We start from the raw sequence: 19,431 nt of genomic DNA on the forward strand, positions 1-19,431 counted from the left end.
CTACCGCATCGGTAAAGTGTAAATGTGGTCATTACATGTTTTTTGCAGGACTACCAGTGTTTATAAAACTTGGGTCAACCCACTGATTGTGGTGGAAAATGGCTATTAGCAACACCCCACTCCCTGTATGCACACTCTATAATGCTACACATACAATCTGTGACATCACAAACCGCCAGTGTTTGAACATCCTCTGAAACTGAGTATTCTGATCCATCCCAAACTTCTTTCAGGGCTCACTTCCAAATGCAAATCTCATTATCTGAAACTTTAGCATCGTTTAACACATGAATACAACATCCTAATTACATTTATAGGTCAGAAAAGTGGGAAAAGATCCACTATAATATAACTGCAAATGAAAAATACTGCATGTGAAGCAATGGTTAGTATAATAATATTAGTTACAGTTCATTTTGCATATCATTTACATTTTTATTCTTGGAGTCTTGTGGACCATCCTGCTTGTTTACCTGATCTAAATCCAACTGACAACATTTGGGGATGGATGGCAAACAGTTTAAGATAAGATAAGATATGCCTTTATTTGCGTTGCACAGCAGCAAGAGTACATGATCAGTTAAGCAGTACAAAATACACAATATAGAGAAATAAAGAATATAAACAACCCAAGTATTAACAAAATCAACAGTTTTACCCAGAGTTATATACTACAAATACAGTATGCAGATAATATGAAACGAGATGAGATATATGACCAGTCTATACACTGAGATCTTGCTAGTGAGTTAATATGAGGCATTATAGAAATACTTCACATAGAACTTAGTATATTGCATTGAGAATGGAATCTGGAGTAACTATACTGAATATAAAAAACAAAGTATTGCACAAAAATGCTTACTAAATAATAATAATAATTATTATTATTTTTTAATTTTGGTATTGCAATTTTGATCAGGAGTGTTGTATAAAATAACCATTGCTCAATTTTTCAGTTTAATTCTTTTTACCCATAAATTGCAAAACTTCCTGTTGATTTGAATTGAAACGTATTCCCCACAGTGCCGGTAGAGGTCGCAGTTTGCCAGTTACTTGGCTGGATATGCGAGCTCAAAGTACAACGGTAGAGCATAGAGAGCGTGAGGGAGAGAAAGAGAGAGACACAGAGAGACAGAGAGCCACAGAGCGATAGAGAGAGAGAGAGAGAGAGAGAGAGAGAGAGAGAGACGCGCAAGCTTCTTTTTCCAGGAGCTTTACTCTCACCAGTCCCGCTGACCCTGAGATGGACGTCAGGTTCTACCCGGCTCCCCCCTCCAGCGTGGGTGCGTTAACGCCTGACTCCACTTTGGACTATTATCACTCCAACAAGGTAAAGAAACACATTGACTTGCACGTCGGCGAACTCATGCATGTTGTCCGAACGCGGCTTTCTGGTTCTTTGTGGCTACAATGACAAGTAGTTCGAGGTGAAAGCTCACATCGGCAACCGTAACTTTGCTTGAGTATCTTGTATAGTAGGCTAAAAAGTAGACAAAAGCAGGCGTGCACCTGCTTTATGCGTTTCTCCGGCGCGTAATGCTGGTTTGGAGTTAGTGCGCACAAGCTGCCTCTGTACTGTCTATGTTAAAGTGTTTGGACCTTCACTGTGCTTGAGTGGCATTGAAATGTGAATTTACAGCATTCATAACGACACTGGAGTCCAATAATCAGCAATATGTGGTGCATTAGTGTTGTATGGTGGCTGGCTGTGTGGTTGTGGTGCTCTGATGGAGAACAAATAGTGTCACATGGTAGTATTTGGATGAATAATGCAACATTTTGTTGTTTTTGCATGCACATTATCTGTTTTCTTAGAAGAAATAGCATGTATACTGCACTTTTTTCTTACTTTGGTTGTGATTTGGGGGTAATACGGTTTATTTTTTTACCCTTTTTACATCTTGGGATGTAGTTTTTTGGTAGTAACAGTCCAATAAGTAGTCAATTTAATGCTCTAATCTCTTACTATAATGGCAATTAAGACACTGTTAGCTTTTGAGCTCATTCCAACCCAAATGGAGTCTGTGTTTGGATTTTTCATTTTATTTTTCAAGCACTAGACCATGAAGACTGCATAGTTCATGTAACTGAAGTTCATCGGCGAACCATACTTAAAAAAAAGCACTTTAGGAAATTCAGTTTTCCACTTTGTGTATATTAGAGAGAAAGCAGTGTACTATAGGTATAGGACCTGAGTTACAGTAAGGGTGCACATGTGTGGCATAGGGGCCATTTGTGGACGTTGCATATTCCAAATGAACAATTTGAACATGATAACAAAGGATTTAACATATTCAATGTTACAAGGAAATAAACATCACACTAAGAAATTATAATATATTCACACAGCCCAGAAATTATTATTATTTTCAAATCATCACCCAGATTGGTTTGGTTTAAGTGTGAAGATAATCAAAGCGGTTACTTCCTTTGCACTTCCTGGTCTGAATCTGCCATAGTATGTTATATTTTTATGTAAGTTAAATCAAAATATTTGTTATTTTATTTTGTGTTACTGACTGACTATCGTCATTTTTATTATACTTATGCACATTTGCAACGCCAACCCAAAAGTCCAATTTCTATCCCCCCATTTGAACACAACTTTTGTCATCATGTCCTGCCTGCCTCGCAAGGACCAGTTACATAATGAAGTGTAGTAGCCGTCATGATCCAGTGAGCAAGCGCACTATGAGGGGCAGGTATGGCTTTCAAGGGCAGAATCGTATAACACACAACGTCCTCCTTTACTTAAGGTAACAGCTGCCACTGACACGTTATGTAGTTTGATGTGGTACTACCACACCACACATAACTGTTAAGTAATGACAGCGTGGGTTGTTGTGACCTTTTTTGTTGCATCTTTTTTGTCTTTAGCACTGCCTCAGCTGCAGGTGCAGAGATCCTTACTGTTAAGGGGATGATCTTGCATGGATAGGGTGCAGTTTGTAAAAAAATGGTAATACATTTTTTTTAGAATTCTAGTTTAGAAGGCCCATTGCAGGCGTAATCCTATATAAGAGCTGCAGTGTTTTTCCACAGGACTGCAATCCATCTGTGGTGTTGTGTGGATGGCTTAAAAAAATGTGAATAGCTCACTTTTTTGAAATGTCAAGTAGTACCAAGCATGCCTTGCAGGCACCTTTTAAATAACAATAAAGTTACATTCTTGTTGTTAGTGCTCCGTCGTTTCTACCCACCTAGAATTGGAGTTCATTGTTGCTGTGTGCTATCTGTCCTGTTACGTAATGTTTGATTTGCTGTTGATGACCGCCTGTCCATTTGCACTAGCCACGTTTACATGAGGACTTTTTCTCTTTCCGAATGGAATCTTTCCGAATGACATTTCCGAAAGCAATGGTATACATGGAAAGGAATATTCCAATCTCTTGTCTACATGCGCCGCTATAATCAACGAGAATAGTCAATGGGGCATGCGCAGTAAAGCGTAAACACCAACATCACGTGATACCGACTTCCTCAAGTTTTTCTTTCGCTTGTTGGAATAACTCCTTATTGCCAGTTTTTTGTTGGTCCAGTCTTGAAATTTAGTTTGAATCAAAAACCTCCTCGCCTCCATTTTTTTTTTTAAATCGAAGAACGTCATGAGCTGCGTGTTACGTCATATCTCAGCATTCGCTGAAAGAACAGGAAAAGATAAAGTTCAATCTTGCTAATATTTTATAATTAAGCTCGGCACATGTTTTATATAGATATGTATTTTCTTTTTTAATAAACCTGGACTTGTGAATGGCGTATAGAAGGGTTTATATTCTGTTCCACAGATGGCGCTAATGCACACGAAAGCTGCTTGCCAACCGCCAATAAACAACAAAAACACCACAAAGAAGAACACAGTCTGACAACAACAAGATACCTCAATCGGATTGGGGAAAGGAATATTCCACCCCTGTGAATCCAATTATATTTTCATTCGGATTGGCACTTTTCTTTCGGAATGAGGTGTATACAAAGGTTATACTTTCCGTTTGAGCAAATACCCGAATTAAATTGGAATATTTGGGTCCATGTATACGTGGCTACTGTTGTCAAGCTATTGATGAACATATACGTTATGATATAATATTATTCATTATGGGCCACCAAAAATAAATGAAAAGTTTGTATCACAAATTGCGTCGTCTTTAGAAACATGTTCAACAACCACAATAACCAATTGTGATAGATGAGCATTATTATGTTACATTATTATGTAATATTACATATTACGACATATGTGTACATAATATCACACATTAACCAGGAAGTGTACATATTCCATATATTATGTACAGTATGTCACCATCCGCCTATAAAAGACTGTACTTCCTGTGTCTAGTGTTGTTTCTTAGGGAGTGACTGCATGTACAAATGTATTTTACGGAGGCAAATACATCATATATTGGCATAAATTTACTGTACAGAAGCTCACATCATTTTGGAACCCCTGCTTGGATACCCAAAAGAGTAAATGATTGAGGAATATGTCAAATGAAGCCGGTTGGTGCTTATTAGGAATGATTGATTGATATCTGCCAGGAACTATAATCAATACGCACTTGACCTTTGACTGCGTTTTTTTTGTTGCGTTCAAATCAAACAATGACCATTGTGCTTCCGTAGCTTGACAAAAGTGACCCTTTGCACATCCACTTTTTTTTTTTTTTGTACAAAAGAGGACAGAAAAGAAAGAAGCATCGATTCCTCCCGCCATGGAGCCTGGAGCTGTGTGAGCTCCTTTTCTCTCTGTCCAACTTGTCCCGCACTTGCACAATCACCATGAGTCATCTTTACATTTTGCCCAAGATTTTTCCTAATCTTTGAAGCCCCCGTGCGTCTCCTCTGACTGAGTGGGAGGCTTGTTTGCTCAGTGTACACTTCAGTGCTGAAGGTCTCTTTTTTTTTTTTTTTTTTTTGCAAATGCCTGTGTTAGAGGAGCTGGACCAATTGTCAAATGCATTATGACTTGTGCATACCCCCCCCCCCCCCCCCCCCCCCCCCGCCCCCCCGGGGCAGAATCACTTTGCTGAAATGAAGTTGGATAGATTACTGGAGCTCCTCCACTACACTCTCTCTCCCATCCTGTCCTGTAATTACACTGTAGTATATATACTTTAGAATCTGGAGATACATTATAAAGCATGTACATGGTAATACAGTATATAAATATATAAGCACATGTGCAGTACTGTGCATAAATCTTTCAAGCTTTGCTGCAGTTTAACGTGGCAACACAGTGGGATTATGCTATGCTAAGATTTGGTGAGAGTCTGGATAAAAAATGTATTTTCAGCTTTTGGCTGCTCTTTATTTACAGTTCTCCGAGGGCAGCGCTCCATTTATGCTGTTATTATAGCCAAGGCGTTTTTTTTAAATCTAAACCGCAAAGAGGGTAGAGTGATAATTGGAGAGAGCTGTTATTTCTGAAACGTGAAAACTCATTTTATGTAGCAAGTTCATTTTTAAATCTTTAATAATGTTTTAGAGTTCATGAGAAACTGTAAGGAAAAAAACAGCTCTTTGACCACATTCATATTCATCATCTACAATCCTAAAGTGAGACAGGAGAGAAGATGACGTAGCAAGAGGGATCAGTGTTACCAACTTTTACTGTTCTTATTTGACACTTTTATTTTTCAACCAGCTTCCATCGCTGCTGTGGGGCCCTCCCTCATCTAAAAACTCCCAGAGGCATCATCTACAATCCTAAAGGGAGACATGAAAGAAGATGACGTAGCAAGAGGGATCAGTGTTACCAACTTTTACTGGTTTTATTTGACACTTTTATTTTTCAACTAGCATCCATCGCTGCTGTTGGGCCCTCCCTCTTCTAAAAACTCTCCATCTTGTTTGTGATATTTGTCTCCCACAACATACATCAAAATTACATGCATCATGCATCTAGGCTGTATTGCTAGCACACCACAGATAGATTGCAATCCTGTGTGAAACACTCTACATTGTAACAGGTGTGAGTTTCACAGCAACCGATATTTTAAAGGTAGATAAAACTGAAGGATGCTACTCATGATACTTCAAATACAGCCACAGTGTTATCTCATCTTCTTTTTGGAAAATATTCCCAAATATAAATATACTTTGGGCGAGTGGCGGGGTACACCCTAGACTGGTCGCCAGCCAATCACAGGGCACATATCGACAAACAACCATTCACACTCACATTCATACCTATGGACAATTTGGAGTCGCCAATTAACCTAGCATGTTTTTGGAATGTGGGAGGAATTGAACCCTGGTCTCCTAGCTGTGAGGTCTGCGCGCTAACCACTCGACCGGATAATATTTAGTTTTGATATTATTATTTCAAAATATAAAAAAAAACAAACAAAAAAATATATTATTATTTCAAAACATTGTAGCTTGAAAATGGTTACAAATGGATGCATAATGTAAATGAGAATAATCATCAGTATCGCCTAATTTTCAATTTATGACAGCACCAGGCTCCATAATACCCAACAAGCTCATCAAAATGTCTGATCCACTTGTCACAATCCTCTCACAAAAACACGGCCATCATTATCATCATTTACAGCAAGGATATTGAACACTGCCGCTTTGTATTTCCTACTTCTGCGCTTTTTTTTCGCTGTGTTTTTGACACACAACGTACGTCATGAATCCCTTCCTGCGACCCAGAACATGGTAAAGCTCCAAATATGTGCTGCTTTGTGGACTGTTATTGTGTGTAGAAGCGCTGCAGCAGGCAGCCGTGCGGTTCCGTGTACAGCGGAAAAAAAATGTTTAGGTTTTTGTTTGTTCTTGGTGGTTTGGTAAACTCCCCAGTGTATTTTTGGAATTGTGAAAGTGGCCACTGCTGTGATTATTGGAGTTATGGTTTTCATGTTTTGTGAGTTATGTTTTACATGACTGGGTGGGGAGTAAAATAATGTCATTTCCAAAAGGGGGGCAACTGAAGAAAAGTTTGGAAACCACTGCACTGTGACAATGATGTTTTTTTTTAAATTCACTGCCGGCAATATACTGTATATTTGAGGTTCAGTTATTTCTAGGTGTGTCACAACACCTCATGTCACAAGATTAAAATGTGATAAGATTTCTCCTGGGGGCTCGACCTGGGACAATAACAAATGAGCTAGTCATAATAAATGGAAATGAACTCGATAATTGTGTTGGCTGCAATATCATCTTCTCTTGCCTCCAAACAAGCAGGAAGAGAGCTCACTCTGTGCAGTGGTTTCAGCACATTGGCACCTTGGTTCCCTAGAACAACAGCATGAACGGAGTGAGCAGTTTTGTCAGTCTATAGTCTCTTTTGTCTCTGTGGCTGGAGGCGGGGCCACTAGCATACACAGAGCGTTATATTATGTTTTTGGAATGTGGGAGGAAACCGGAGTACCCGGAGAAAACCCACGCATGCACGGGGAGAACATGCAAACTCCACACGGAGATGCTCAAGCTAACTACTCGTGTGGGCCCATTCATTTTAATATGTCATTTATTGTATTTATTCTATTAGTTGTAGTATTAATTGGGGGGTTTGGGCCATTTCCAGTTATTTGGGCCAACTAGACCCTGTTTTTAGTCAGATTAATAACAATTTCAAAATTAATCATGGTTAATCGCCATATGCAACTATGTGTCAAATATACTCTTGTTTATTGTATTCTATTGAAAGATAAATGACAGGACAGGATTATATATTTTTGTATGTATTAACTCCAAATTAACTAAAAATTTTAATCAAGGTTGAAGATAGCATATGTCTGAAAATCTAGTTCTTAAAAACACAATAGTTCTTTAATAGTAGCAGAAAATGTTAATTTAACTGTGTTATTACAAGCAATAGAGGGTTTCGTTCAAAGACACCTTGTTATTTAAATTCCATACACATGTTGTAAATACATTTTCTGGGATTTCCGAGCATACTTAAATGCATCAAACGGTACTACCATATTCGGAGTTATAAAGTGAGTGATATGAATATCTACCGCTTTTCCTCAAGAGGGTCGTGGGGGTGCTGGAGCCTATCCCAGCTGACTTTGAGCGAGAGGCGGGGCACACCCTGGACTGGTGGCCAGCCAATCACAGGGCACATATAGACAAACAACCATTCACACTCACATTCATACCTATTTGGATTTGCTAATTAACCTAGCATGTTTTTGGAATGTGGGAGGAAACCGGAGTACCCGGAGAAAACCCACGCATGCACGGGGAGAACATGCAAACTCCACAAAAAGATGGCCGAGGGTGGAATTGAACCTGTGTCTCCTAGCTGTGCAGCCCGAAATTATACTAGTACTTTATATATATTGTTATATACTTTTTTCTATTTTTTTAATTGCAATGTTAAAATTTGTAGACCCAATCTCATGTGTCATGTGGTCTTGTGACACCGCTAGTTTTTACATACAGTAGCTTTAAATGTATTTCTTTACTGTCATTGTAGCCCTGTATTAGTCATGGCTTACTTGACAATACGGACAAAACCATTTAGTCTCTGTGTTCACATTGAATCCTCAGAATATATGTTATGTTTGGAGGCTCTTCTCCTACAAACATGACTGTAACAGCAACAGAATTTCAGCAGCAACTCATCCTGTACTAAGAGAGGAGGTAATTACATGGAGGCCTGCATTCTTGGAGGGGAGACAGACTTGGGGTTTTCACATTGTGCCCATTCATAACATTCTGCTGACTGGCCAGCACCAACAGTCATGGATAAAGGTTAACCCATGCATACTCAAAGTGGGACTGCGGTACTTTCACTGGCATATAAAAGATAAAAAAAAAAACGATGCATGATTATAATTTGGTTATATTTCCTGGCGTAGTCACTCCTGTCCCTGTGTAGTCATGTGAAAAGGTTACGGTATATTTTGCGTCATAAATGTCATAAATGCAAATTGAAATTCGTTTTTACCAAATATGAGATGACCTGTGTTTTTGTAAAAAACAACAAAAAAAAAGCACCGACATCAGAGATAGGTCCTGGCTGGTCCACAGGTTTATGGGGTCGCCATGGGAACAACAATGACTCTACTCTACTGATAGGCTTGTGTACCTTCCATATGTTTTTGTAGCCACACTATGGCCACATTGTTGCTTTAAAATTAATCCCGACTTCTCTGTCGGAGAATTTTCCCTATAGTGACTTTAGTCCAGGATCCTCGCATTACGACCTGCATCCAAAGAGACACGACCACATCACTAGACGTCAGAGAAATTACACATTTGACGCTGATTGCCAATGGAAGCCGTTCTCCTCCCAGCCCAACTCATGGCCCTCATTAAATCACATTAACCTTAATTACCATCTCTGGCCCCCTTCAAGACCCACATAGTACAGTCGGGCTGGAACCCTGGAGGCTCCTTTCATCCTCTTGACCGGCGTCCAGGATGCCAAGGAGTTTGAAACTGTCTTCACCTCAGGAATGATTTCCTTGATGGGCCTCATCTGTCTGCACTCTTGCTCTTTTATATTCACTTCTTGATTGGTTAGAGAGGGGGTGGGGGGGTGCTGGGTTAGCGCTGAGAGCGAGAAAGGGGGGGGGGTTTATAGTGCGGTACTTTATTTTTCAGCTGTAATGTCATTCACCAACGTGAAAACCAAAATGAGCCTTGCCACCAGATGTGTTCCAGTGCAGATAAGGTCTTGAAAGACAGACGTTTATTATTGTGCAGCCTTTGGTGTGGTGCAAACCAAACCTGCATGAAATGCTGAGTGATGCCTTTCACTTACAAACCAAAAACAAACACCAGAAGTAGAAGTACGGTGCATGCTCGACTAGAGATAAGTGCTGCACACACCAGAGGAACTATACGCATTTGCTGCAAAGATGTTTTTATAACGACATCTTGTTCAAAAAGTGCTCTGAATTTGAGCTCTGAAATTTTGCGGCCAGTTATTGTTGGCATTTGGGACGATTATAGGTCAGGGGTCACACTGCTGTTTGCTCTTCTTAGCAACACAAGCACATGCACCAGTAAAAGTAACTAGTGTTAATAATAACATTTAAACACAATAAAACACATTGTGAACTAGGGGTGTAAGAAAATATTGTCTTGGCGATATATCGCGATACTTCGCTCCACAATACTGTATCAATATTAAAAAGTATGATATGGATATTTTTAGGCATTTATCATAGACTGTATATGGTATTTATTCAAGATTATTTTTAGAAACAATACAAGCAGTTGATGTTTGCTAAATACAAGGATGAAGAGTCTTGAACCAGTCATGATGTGCTATACATATCACTATATTGACACTTACTATGGTACACATTATGTCATTGGATGGTCATATCACCTCCTACTTTGGTACTACATTATTAAAAAAAAACAACCAAACAAAAAAAACTTAAATTGTATTATGGAAAGCAGGAAGTGAACAAATTTGGATTTCTACACAAAGTAGGGTGTGCAGAAATTGACAAAAGCCATGCCGTTTGTAAAATGTGTCATGCCCGAATAAAGTTTTCGGGAAACACAACAAATCTGCGAGTCCACTTAGCGAGACACTATGAGGACCTGCCGCTAGCAAGCAATGCGAAGGTCCTTTTGTATACTACAAAAGTAGTACCGTGATATTGCAGGTATTTTGTTTTTCAAATTGATATGACTATTTTGTTAAATAATGGTTATTTCAAGGATATTTTACTGATGTTAGTTACTTTGTTCCACAAAAATACTGTTCTGATGGTGGACAAGTCAGGGATTGTATACGCTGCATTTTTTCACTGTTAATAAAATGTGAGCATATAGAACATAATAGAACATTTGAGCAGGATCTTGAAACATTTAATTTACATGTTTTTTATGTTTTTTTTTGTAAATTTAAAGCTGGATTTTAAAGCTTTATTCATCCAAATGCTACACTTTAAGTGTTTACAGAGGAAAGTTTGTGATATAGCATAACATACTGTTCTAATCGAATAAAAATGTGTTTAGTAAGTGCATATTGCTGGTGTAATTCAGTTTTTACAGGAAATAATCTTTAACTACAAGAAAAACAAAAAAAAATATCGGCTTGTTAACAGTATCGTGATATATCGGGATATATCGTATTGTGATATGTATCGTATCGCCAGGTTCTTGCCAATACACACCCCTATTGTGTACATTTTGTCCAATAAGTTCCTTTCTCATGACTACTATTGTCTACTATTATCATTATTGTCAACTTGGCTTTTTGTCTGGTCTCCATTTTTGTTTTCAAGTGTTGGCCGTATTGTACTTGATGTTTTAAGTAGTTTATCGATATTTTTGTTGAGGTTTTGAATGCCCATTGGATCACATTTACACTTTCGCCACAATTACATGTTTTAAACATCACACAACAATTGTTATGTCCTGTATTCGCAATTTTTCGTGTTGAAAAAAAAAACAGACCATGAAAAAAGAGAGAGCGATTTCATTATGAACGCTCTGCAGCATTCAACTATTTGTTTTTTTTTTTCATTTGAAGTGCTCCAACATTGCGCTCCATTGCCTAGCGTTATGGCGCTGTCATATTTTCCCCTCATAAATGCTCGACATGGAATGGTGTGAGATTGTTGTTTGCACCCTGAGCAGGAAATGAAACACTAAAGGAGAGGAGGGATGGAGGAGGAGGAGTTACTTTTCTTTTCCCTTTCTTTCTTTTCTTTCATTTAGGCGCCGTGACATGTTGAATAGTTTTGACAGGTTGTGGACATGATAGATTACATCTGGGCTGAAACCTGAGGGAAGTTGTAATGACATATAATCACTCTTCAAACTCAACCTTTTTGATGAAGTCATCAATTTTGAGATGGTGATGGAGTGTATGTGAATCACTGGCTTACACGTCGCAAATTATACACAATGTTTGGATGTTACACGACAGCAGTGCTTCTCAACAGACGTTTTAAATACTAGATCTGTACTGTGCAGACTGAACCTGAAACTGAAACCAGGAAAATGCAACAAAATGGAGTGCATACAAAAGTATTCAAGAATCAAATTGCATCATGTTGGTAGGTGTGGCATAGAAATGAAAGCCTCTCGCGCCATTCCTGACAGCTCCCCACTGAGGGGCCCTCCCTACTATTTGCAAAATACTGCACTACAGTGCAGTACATTAGGGGCAAATAGGGGGATGCCCCACCGCATCCTGTAGTCGATAGTGAGTCAGCTGAGAAGTAAATGTGTAAGTTTGTCTTGTGATTTTTATTTTTGCAGTAATGCAATGTAGCTTTATCTTCTGATTGCGCTTTAGAATGTTGCTAAAAAATAGAAAACTCAAGCATTGGTGTTACACCATACTGTTGTTTACAATCATTAGCGGTACTAATGCTGACTGGAGTTGACTTGAGCATTGGTTCTGTTGCTGTAGTGCAGTATACTTGTTAATAAATGACCATGAAAAAGAGCTTTGTTTTCCTCTTTACTTTCTTGTGTACTTCATGCCATTGCTAAACATAAAAAATTAAGTTGTTATATCAAATGGGAATTATTGCCTTCTTACAATTAACGCCAATTAACGCAAAAGTAAATATGTCCAAATTATTTCGAGCAAGGACCACAAACAGAAAAATTATTTAATCAGACCTATTATGCTTTTTACGCTTTTATGACCTATAAATGTTGTAAGAATGTCGTATTCTCACATTAAACGATGCCAAAGTTTCAGATAATGAGGTTTGTGAATTTGGAAGTGAGCCCTGAAAAAGTTTGTGATTGCTCTGAACGCTCGGTTTCAGAGAGTTTTTCGAACACTGGCTCCTTGTGACATCACAGTTAGTCAGACGTCCTTATATGGGCGTGCCCGGGTACAACAAGCCATTAGCTGTACAAGCATGTGTGACCTGAGTGTGCCTAGAGACGAGCTGTGGGTGGAATAAATTAAAACAGACTGTTTGGGAAATCCGAGGAAACACAGCTGGAATAGTTGCAGATTCTGGACGATCTAGAAAGCTTTCTGTTTGGATTATGATGTGTAGAAATACTAAAAGCAATCCATTCTACTGTAGGGGAAATTATGCTAAGCTGTCCGTCTAGCAAAATAGACAAAAGCAAATTAGTGCTGAAAATGGCCCCCGGGATCCACTTTGGACACCCCTGACTTTTTTTTTTTTCACTGATTTTTTTGATGATATTTCATAAAGTGATTAAAAATTAAATTCTTACGTCTTTAACCAACTGAAGCAAAATGGAGTGCACAACCTATGTGCAACCAAAGGAGGCGTATTGCTTCAATGACACGTGTATTTCCCAGTTTGTGACCCATCTAAGTGGTTGGTATCTTGATGGGTGTTTGGGTTGGATATGGCTGTCGTAATCTAACAGATTCCACAGGACACATGTATAAAAACACAGTGTCCAAAGGCTGTGGAAGAATGCAGCTGTTGGCTGTATTAAGCTCGGGAGATCTCAAGCCTGGGCAAACACCAGTGGTTGTCTTAGCATCCTCAGGCATGTCCTGTGCAAACAACACTGTGATGACTGCTTCAGAACACGCACGCACACACACATGCACACACACGCACATGCACACACACACTCTTTCTGTTTTTCTCACAGGTAGATACATTCACAGAGATGCAAGCAGGTCCGCACTTGCATAACATAAATAAACACGTATGTATTGTGCAGTTACAGTTTATATGATTACAGTAGTTTTGTTTTTTGTTAACTGGGAAAATGCCCATCCTTTTCAATGAAGTACTATTATGTCAATACATTAGGCAGAGCATGTTGGCCGGTCAGGACAGTCAGGACATCGGGAAGACCTGGGTTCGAGTCTCCGCTTGGTCATCTCAGTGTGGAGCATGTTCTCCCCGTGCATGTGTGGCTTTTCTCTGGGTACTCCGGTTTCCTCCCACATTCCAAAAACATGCTAGGTTAATTGGCGACTCCAAATTGTCCATAGTTATGAATGAGTGTGAATGGTTGTTTGTCTATATGTGCCCTGTGATTGGCTGGCGACCAGTCCAGTGTGGACCCCGCCTCTCGTCCAAAGACAGCTGGGATAGGCTCCAGCAACCCCGCGACCCTTGTGACGATAAGCAGTAGAAAATGGACGGATGGATGATAGAATGAAGCCTCAAATAGCAAAATGTTTCAGTGAAATAAAACTCAAATAAAGTAAAACTAACTTGGAGAATCCATCATTTGGCCGCTCAACGAGCTAATGTTGACTTTTGAGGCATATTTTCACTGAAAATTGTGACTGAACTCCACCTTCTTCCACTTTAAGAAGTCAGCTGGGATAGGCTCCAGCATACCCCCCGCGACCCTCATGATAGATAAGCGGCACAGAAAATGAATGGATGGATAGATTAGGCATGGGCTGGTTAGGCGAGCAGCAATTGGTTCTCTGCCATGTGGCGAGTGTGTGTGACTCCCCGCATCCGTATCATCACAAACCCACAATTCCAAACCCCATCCACCCCCCCACCCCGGGCCCCCTTCTCTCTCCAACACACTACTCTGGGCACTTTTGGGCTTTGTTCACAAGGTTTTCATTGTGGCTTTTGGTTGACTTTCCAGGAATTCCATTTGCTGTGTGCTGATAGCCCCTTTGCTACTGCGTCGCCATGACCCAGAATAATAGCATCAAGAGAGAACACCCCCCCCACGCCCTCAAGCTCATTTTTTTAAATACATTTTGCCATTTTTCTGCTGTTTTATAATTGATTTAGCAGCGTGCTCACTAATGTTATAATCGCACAGCCTCGAGACATGATCAATATTATTTTGAGATCATGTTTTCATTTTCTATGCCGCTTATTCGGACTATGGGTATGCTGGAGCCTATCCCAGCTGACTTCAGGCGAGAGGCACGGCACACCCTGGATGATCACTCAGTACATGAGACAAGAAGATACACAAGATCACTAACGGCAGCATAACACCCTGATGGGAACATGCTCAATATATACAGTATAATATATACAATATATATATATAATCAAAATCTTAATGGATCTTGGATCTTAATGACGTTTTAAGTAGAGCTGCAATATGCAAAAGCAAGAAGGGGAGTGTGACAAAAAATATTTGGAAAAATATTTGGTAAAATATGCTGTTTTTCACCTGATCAAAAGTTCAAGACCACAAGCTATAAAATTAAAATTAAAATGAATCAACTATTATCTCTAATGCCAGCCCATATGTATGAGAAGAAGACCCCTTTTGTTTACATTTGAAATTTAAATAAAAATAATAAAAAAATATTCACTAATGCCTTGAGATAATTTTGTCCATAATTATCTATAATGATGCTTCACAATTTTTTGAATATATTTTTTTGAGATATTTTATTTATCATTTATATTTATGTACATTCATTGTGATATATTTGCAGAATGACCATAGTTTTGTAGTTTTTTTCCATAAATAGCGTGAGTACTATCGTATTAATTGCATTCATTTATGCGTAGTCATACAGAAGCATGCATTCATTTCCAAGCTGAAAGTCACCTCCATTTCCTGCACTGATTGTCAGGCATGCACAAAGGCTGTTTTGTGTCCTTAGCCACGCCCACTACGATGACGACTGACGTGATGTGTTGGTGCTGCCTGAAATGTCCTCACTGTGCAAACACAACAGCAGTGCCTGGCACTCGTACTGCATTATACTAACGTTTTTACTTCTTTATTTAGATACAAATAGTTGTGGCCATAAACTACAGCCACCACAATTAACATGTGAAATGAAGACCTCTTTGCCAATCAAAACTGGGCAGTATACACAGTTTGGAGTATATACATACTTATAATAATAGGAACAATTTTCATACCTGGGTGGTATTTCCTTATATGATATATAAAGGGAATATAAACAACATTTCAATTACACATCATTGATCTTGATGAAGGAAATATTTGAAATGCAAATCTTAATTTATTACATAGTGGAATGCATTGAGAGCAAAACAACGATTATTAACGATAATGATTAGTGATGGCTGATAATATCGGCATAAAAATATAATATTGGTAGACATTTTTATCTGATTTTATCCCAAAAATGACATTCATTCATTATCCTCACGAGGGTCGCAGGGGTGCTGGAGCCTATCCCAGCTGTCTTCAGGTGAGAGGCGGGGTACACCCTGGACTGGTCACCAGCCAATCACAGGGCACATATAGACAAACAACCATTCACACTCACATTCATACCTATGGACAATTTGGAGTGGCCAATTAACCTAGCATGTTTTTGGAATGTGGGAGGAAACCGGAGTACCCGGAGATGGCCGAGGGTGGGATTGAACTCAGGTCTCCTAGGTGTGAGGTCTGTGTGCTAACCGCTCGACTACCGTGCAGCCCCCCAAAAATGACAATTTTTTTTTAAAATGCTGAATTGGTGGACATTAATTTACAAAATGAGATCACAGGCTGATCCAACTTCTGTGGAAATTTTTCAAGTCAAAACAAAACAAAACACTCCACATATCATGACTTCCAATGATATTCCTTCCTGATCTTGATGACATTACAGATGTTCTGCTGGTGGATCTGCTCCCAGATCTGCATAAGGGCATCAGTCAACCCCTCAAAAGTACAACACATAGATTTTTCAAAATTATTATGATTATGCTTTTTCCAGAATGTTGTATTATCATGTTAAACAATTCCAAAGTTTGCGCATTTGGAAGTTTGGGATGACTCAAAATGCTGCATTTCAGAGTTTTTTTTTAAACACCGACTCAATGTGACTTCACAAGCGGGTACAAGCTAAGCGGAACCAATCACAGTGAAGTGGGCGTGCCTGGAGGCGGGTCATGTGTGGAATAAATAAACAGACCATTTTGTAAATCCAAGGAAATACAGCTGGAATAGGTGCAGGTTTTGGAAGATCTAGAAAGCTTTCTGTGTGGGTTATTGTGTGTAGCTTCTCTATAGGAGTCCACAACTCGATACAAAGGGCTGAAAATGAGCATAATAGAATCTGGTGGCACCGTGTGCTCAGGTGCGTGCAGGTGACCGCGTTGGAGCGCCACTGCAACATAAAGCAGCACAAGCTAGCACCACAAGGCTGCACATAACATTACATTGATAGTTTTATTCTTGGCACCTGACTTTGCAAAGTTTTTATCTTTGAGATGCAGATGCATTACATTCTGATCAATATCACACAAATATTTTCACATCAAATAAAACACTTCCATGTTTTTGGCTCCGATATGAGTTTTTTTTTTTTCTTCTCTCCTGACATCAGTCAAGGCTAATCAGCAGCTTTTTTGGCAGGTATCAGGCGTGAGTTGTGTCTGTCTTTCTTTGTAGGTACACATCACCTAATGTTCTTTTTAATAGACTTCACAGGAGGACGTGCTGATGAAGTGACAAATTGGCTAACACAGCTCATTTGGACCGCCGTCTTTCCCTGCTCCTCTTTTGATTTGTTTGCCGCGCCTACAAAACCATCAATTAATCACCGAAAAGTCAAGGAGGTTGTTGAAGTTGGAAAAATACAAGACAGGGAAAGACATTTTGCACATTTGGAGTGTCATTAAAGTGGTTCGGTTGGTTGACACTGAAACTAAACAAACAAATTCTGCCTTTTTTTTTTTTAGCTAAAATGAAAATGTACTGTTTGGCTGCAATATACCTGCAGGGGAATGTTATTTATATTTATAATACAGCATGCATTGTGCGACTAAAATGACTTTTTAGATGTACAGCACCCCCTTTTGACATTTCACATTGCAGCTTTTGAAGCGTAGATTTACTGCAGCCTTTTTTCCTTTCCATTATTGATGCATTGCTGCGTTATAAAGCGTGAATTGGCTTCTCTGCCATTTTGACTGACTGAGACACATCAGAAACTATAATATTTTCAAATAAATCCTTGTTGCGGCTGATGTGCGACTGTACAAACTGAGACATTGCTAAGCTCCATAGTTTGAATGAGTGATTGAATTACACACGAAAGATGCAAATCGTGTGTGAAAAACACTTTGAAACACGCCGCAGTGAAAGCATACGAATGTTCTCACATTCTTTTGCAAGAGGAAACAGTTGACAGCAGTGAAATTAGACCCCACGGTTTACATCAAACGTCTCCCAGCTAATATTTTCGCAGAAACATTTCACATCATCCCAAATGGGAAGCAGGTTTCAGGCCAGCTGTTGCAAAAATGAAACGATTGGAAATATACATTATGACAAAGAGGTCACTTATTTGTCAAAAAAATATCAAATATATTCAGTTTTTGTGCTATTTTTTGGCATTTGTGAAAGTTTGTGCCACATGTCTTTAAAAAATAGTAAAAAAAAAATCCAGTAATAATTTAAATATATATTTTATATATTATTACTGTTATTAATTTGTTAATTATTGGTTACAAATTATTAGATTTTTTTTTAGTTCATGAAAACCTTTAAAATGATTATCATCTTTCTGTTGTTAGTTGTTATTTCATTCATTCATTCATTTCTACTGCTTATCCTCACAAGGGTCGCGAGGGTGCTGGAGCCTATCCCAGCTGTCTTCGGGCGAGAGGCAGGGTACACCCTGGACTGGTTGCCAGCCAATCACAGGGCACATATAGACAAACAACCATTCACACTCACATTCATACCTATGGACAATTTGGAGTCGCCAATTAACCTAGCATGTTTTTGGAATGTGGGAGGAAACCGGAGTACCCACGCATGCACAGGGAGAACATGCAAACTCCACATTAGGTAGGATTGAACTCGGGTCTCCTAGCTGTGAGGTCTGCGCGCCAACCACTCGACCGCCATGCAGTCAGTTGTTATTTTTTCATTGAAGGAAAATTTGCATTAATGTACAGTTTATCCATCAATCCAGTTTCTATCCTGCTTATCCTCACAAGGGTCGTGGGTATGCTGGAGCCTATCCCAGCTGTCTTTGCTGCAAGAGGCAGGGTGTGAATGTGAGTGTGAATGGTTGTTTGTCTACTATATGTGCCCTGTGATTGGCTGGCGACCAGTCCAGGGTGTACCCCGCCCAGGACAGCTGGGATAGGCTCCAGCACCCCCGCGACCCTTGTGAGGAAAAGCGGTAGAAAATGAATGAATGAATGAATCATAGAATTTCCTAATTTTAGGTTGTCCCCCAAACATACTCGTAAAATTAAATCCAGTAGATTTAACTAAGCTGCTTACAAATTGTGTTTGATTTGGGATTCTGTCCTATTTCTGTACCATATTTTTTTTAAATGTTGTGTTTTCCAACTACGGAAGCGTTAAAATTCATCCATGTTTTGATATCTTATTTTAAACATGTGCCATTGTTGAAACTGCAACTCTGGTGGTTGTAGCGCTGTACTTTTACAGCCATAAAGCCATACTCGGAATGGATAACTATAAGTTATCACTATAGCTTCCACTGACAGTCTGTAGTTAAATACCATTTGTATGCGTTAGTCCAGTATCACTCAGAGGAACTGTTGGCAGTCCCAAAAAAAAGAATTTAAGCATAGTTGCTTTCTTTGATGTTGA

General features: G+C 39.2%; 1 protein-coding gene across 2 annotated transcripts in view; it reads left to right on the plus strand.

Annotated features, from left to right (window-relative positions):
* The first annotated feature begins 1,187 nt into the window (after positions 1-1,187).
* The window catches only part of tox2 (TOX high mobility group box family member 2), a 116,193-nt gene continuing 97,949 nt past the window's right edge, over positions 1,188-19,431 (plus strand). For both annotated transcript variants that reach the window (XM_058055116.2, XM_058055117.2), the window contains exon 1: positions 1,188-1,333. In XM_058055116.2, the coding sequence (XP_057911099.2) occupies positions 1,247-1,333 (87 nt within the window). In that variant the 5' untranslated portion in view covers positions 1,188-1,246. The remainder of the gene's footprint in view (positions 1,334-19,431) is intronic.

This window comes from Doryrhamphus excisus, linkage group LG18 (genome assembly GCF_037039965.1).
Source record: "Doryrhamphus excisus strain RoL-2023G ecotype Guam linkage group LG18, RoL_Dexc_Guam_v1.1, whole genome shotgun sequence".
Classification (NCBI taxonomy): Eukaryota; Metazoa; Chordata; class Actinopteri; order Syngnathiformes; family Syngnathidae; genus Doryrhamphus; species Doryrhamphus excisus.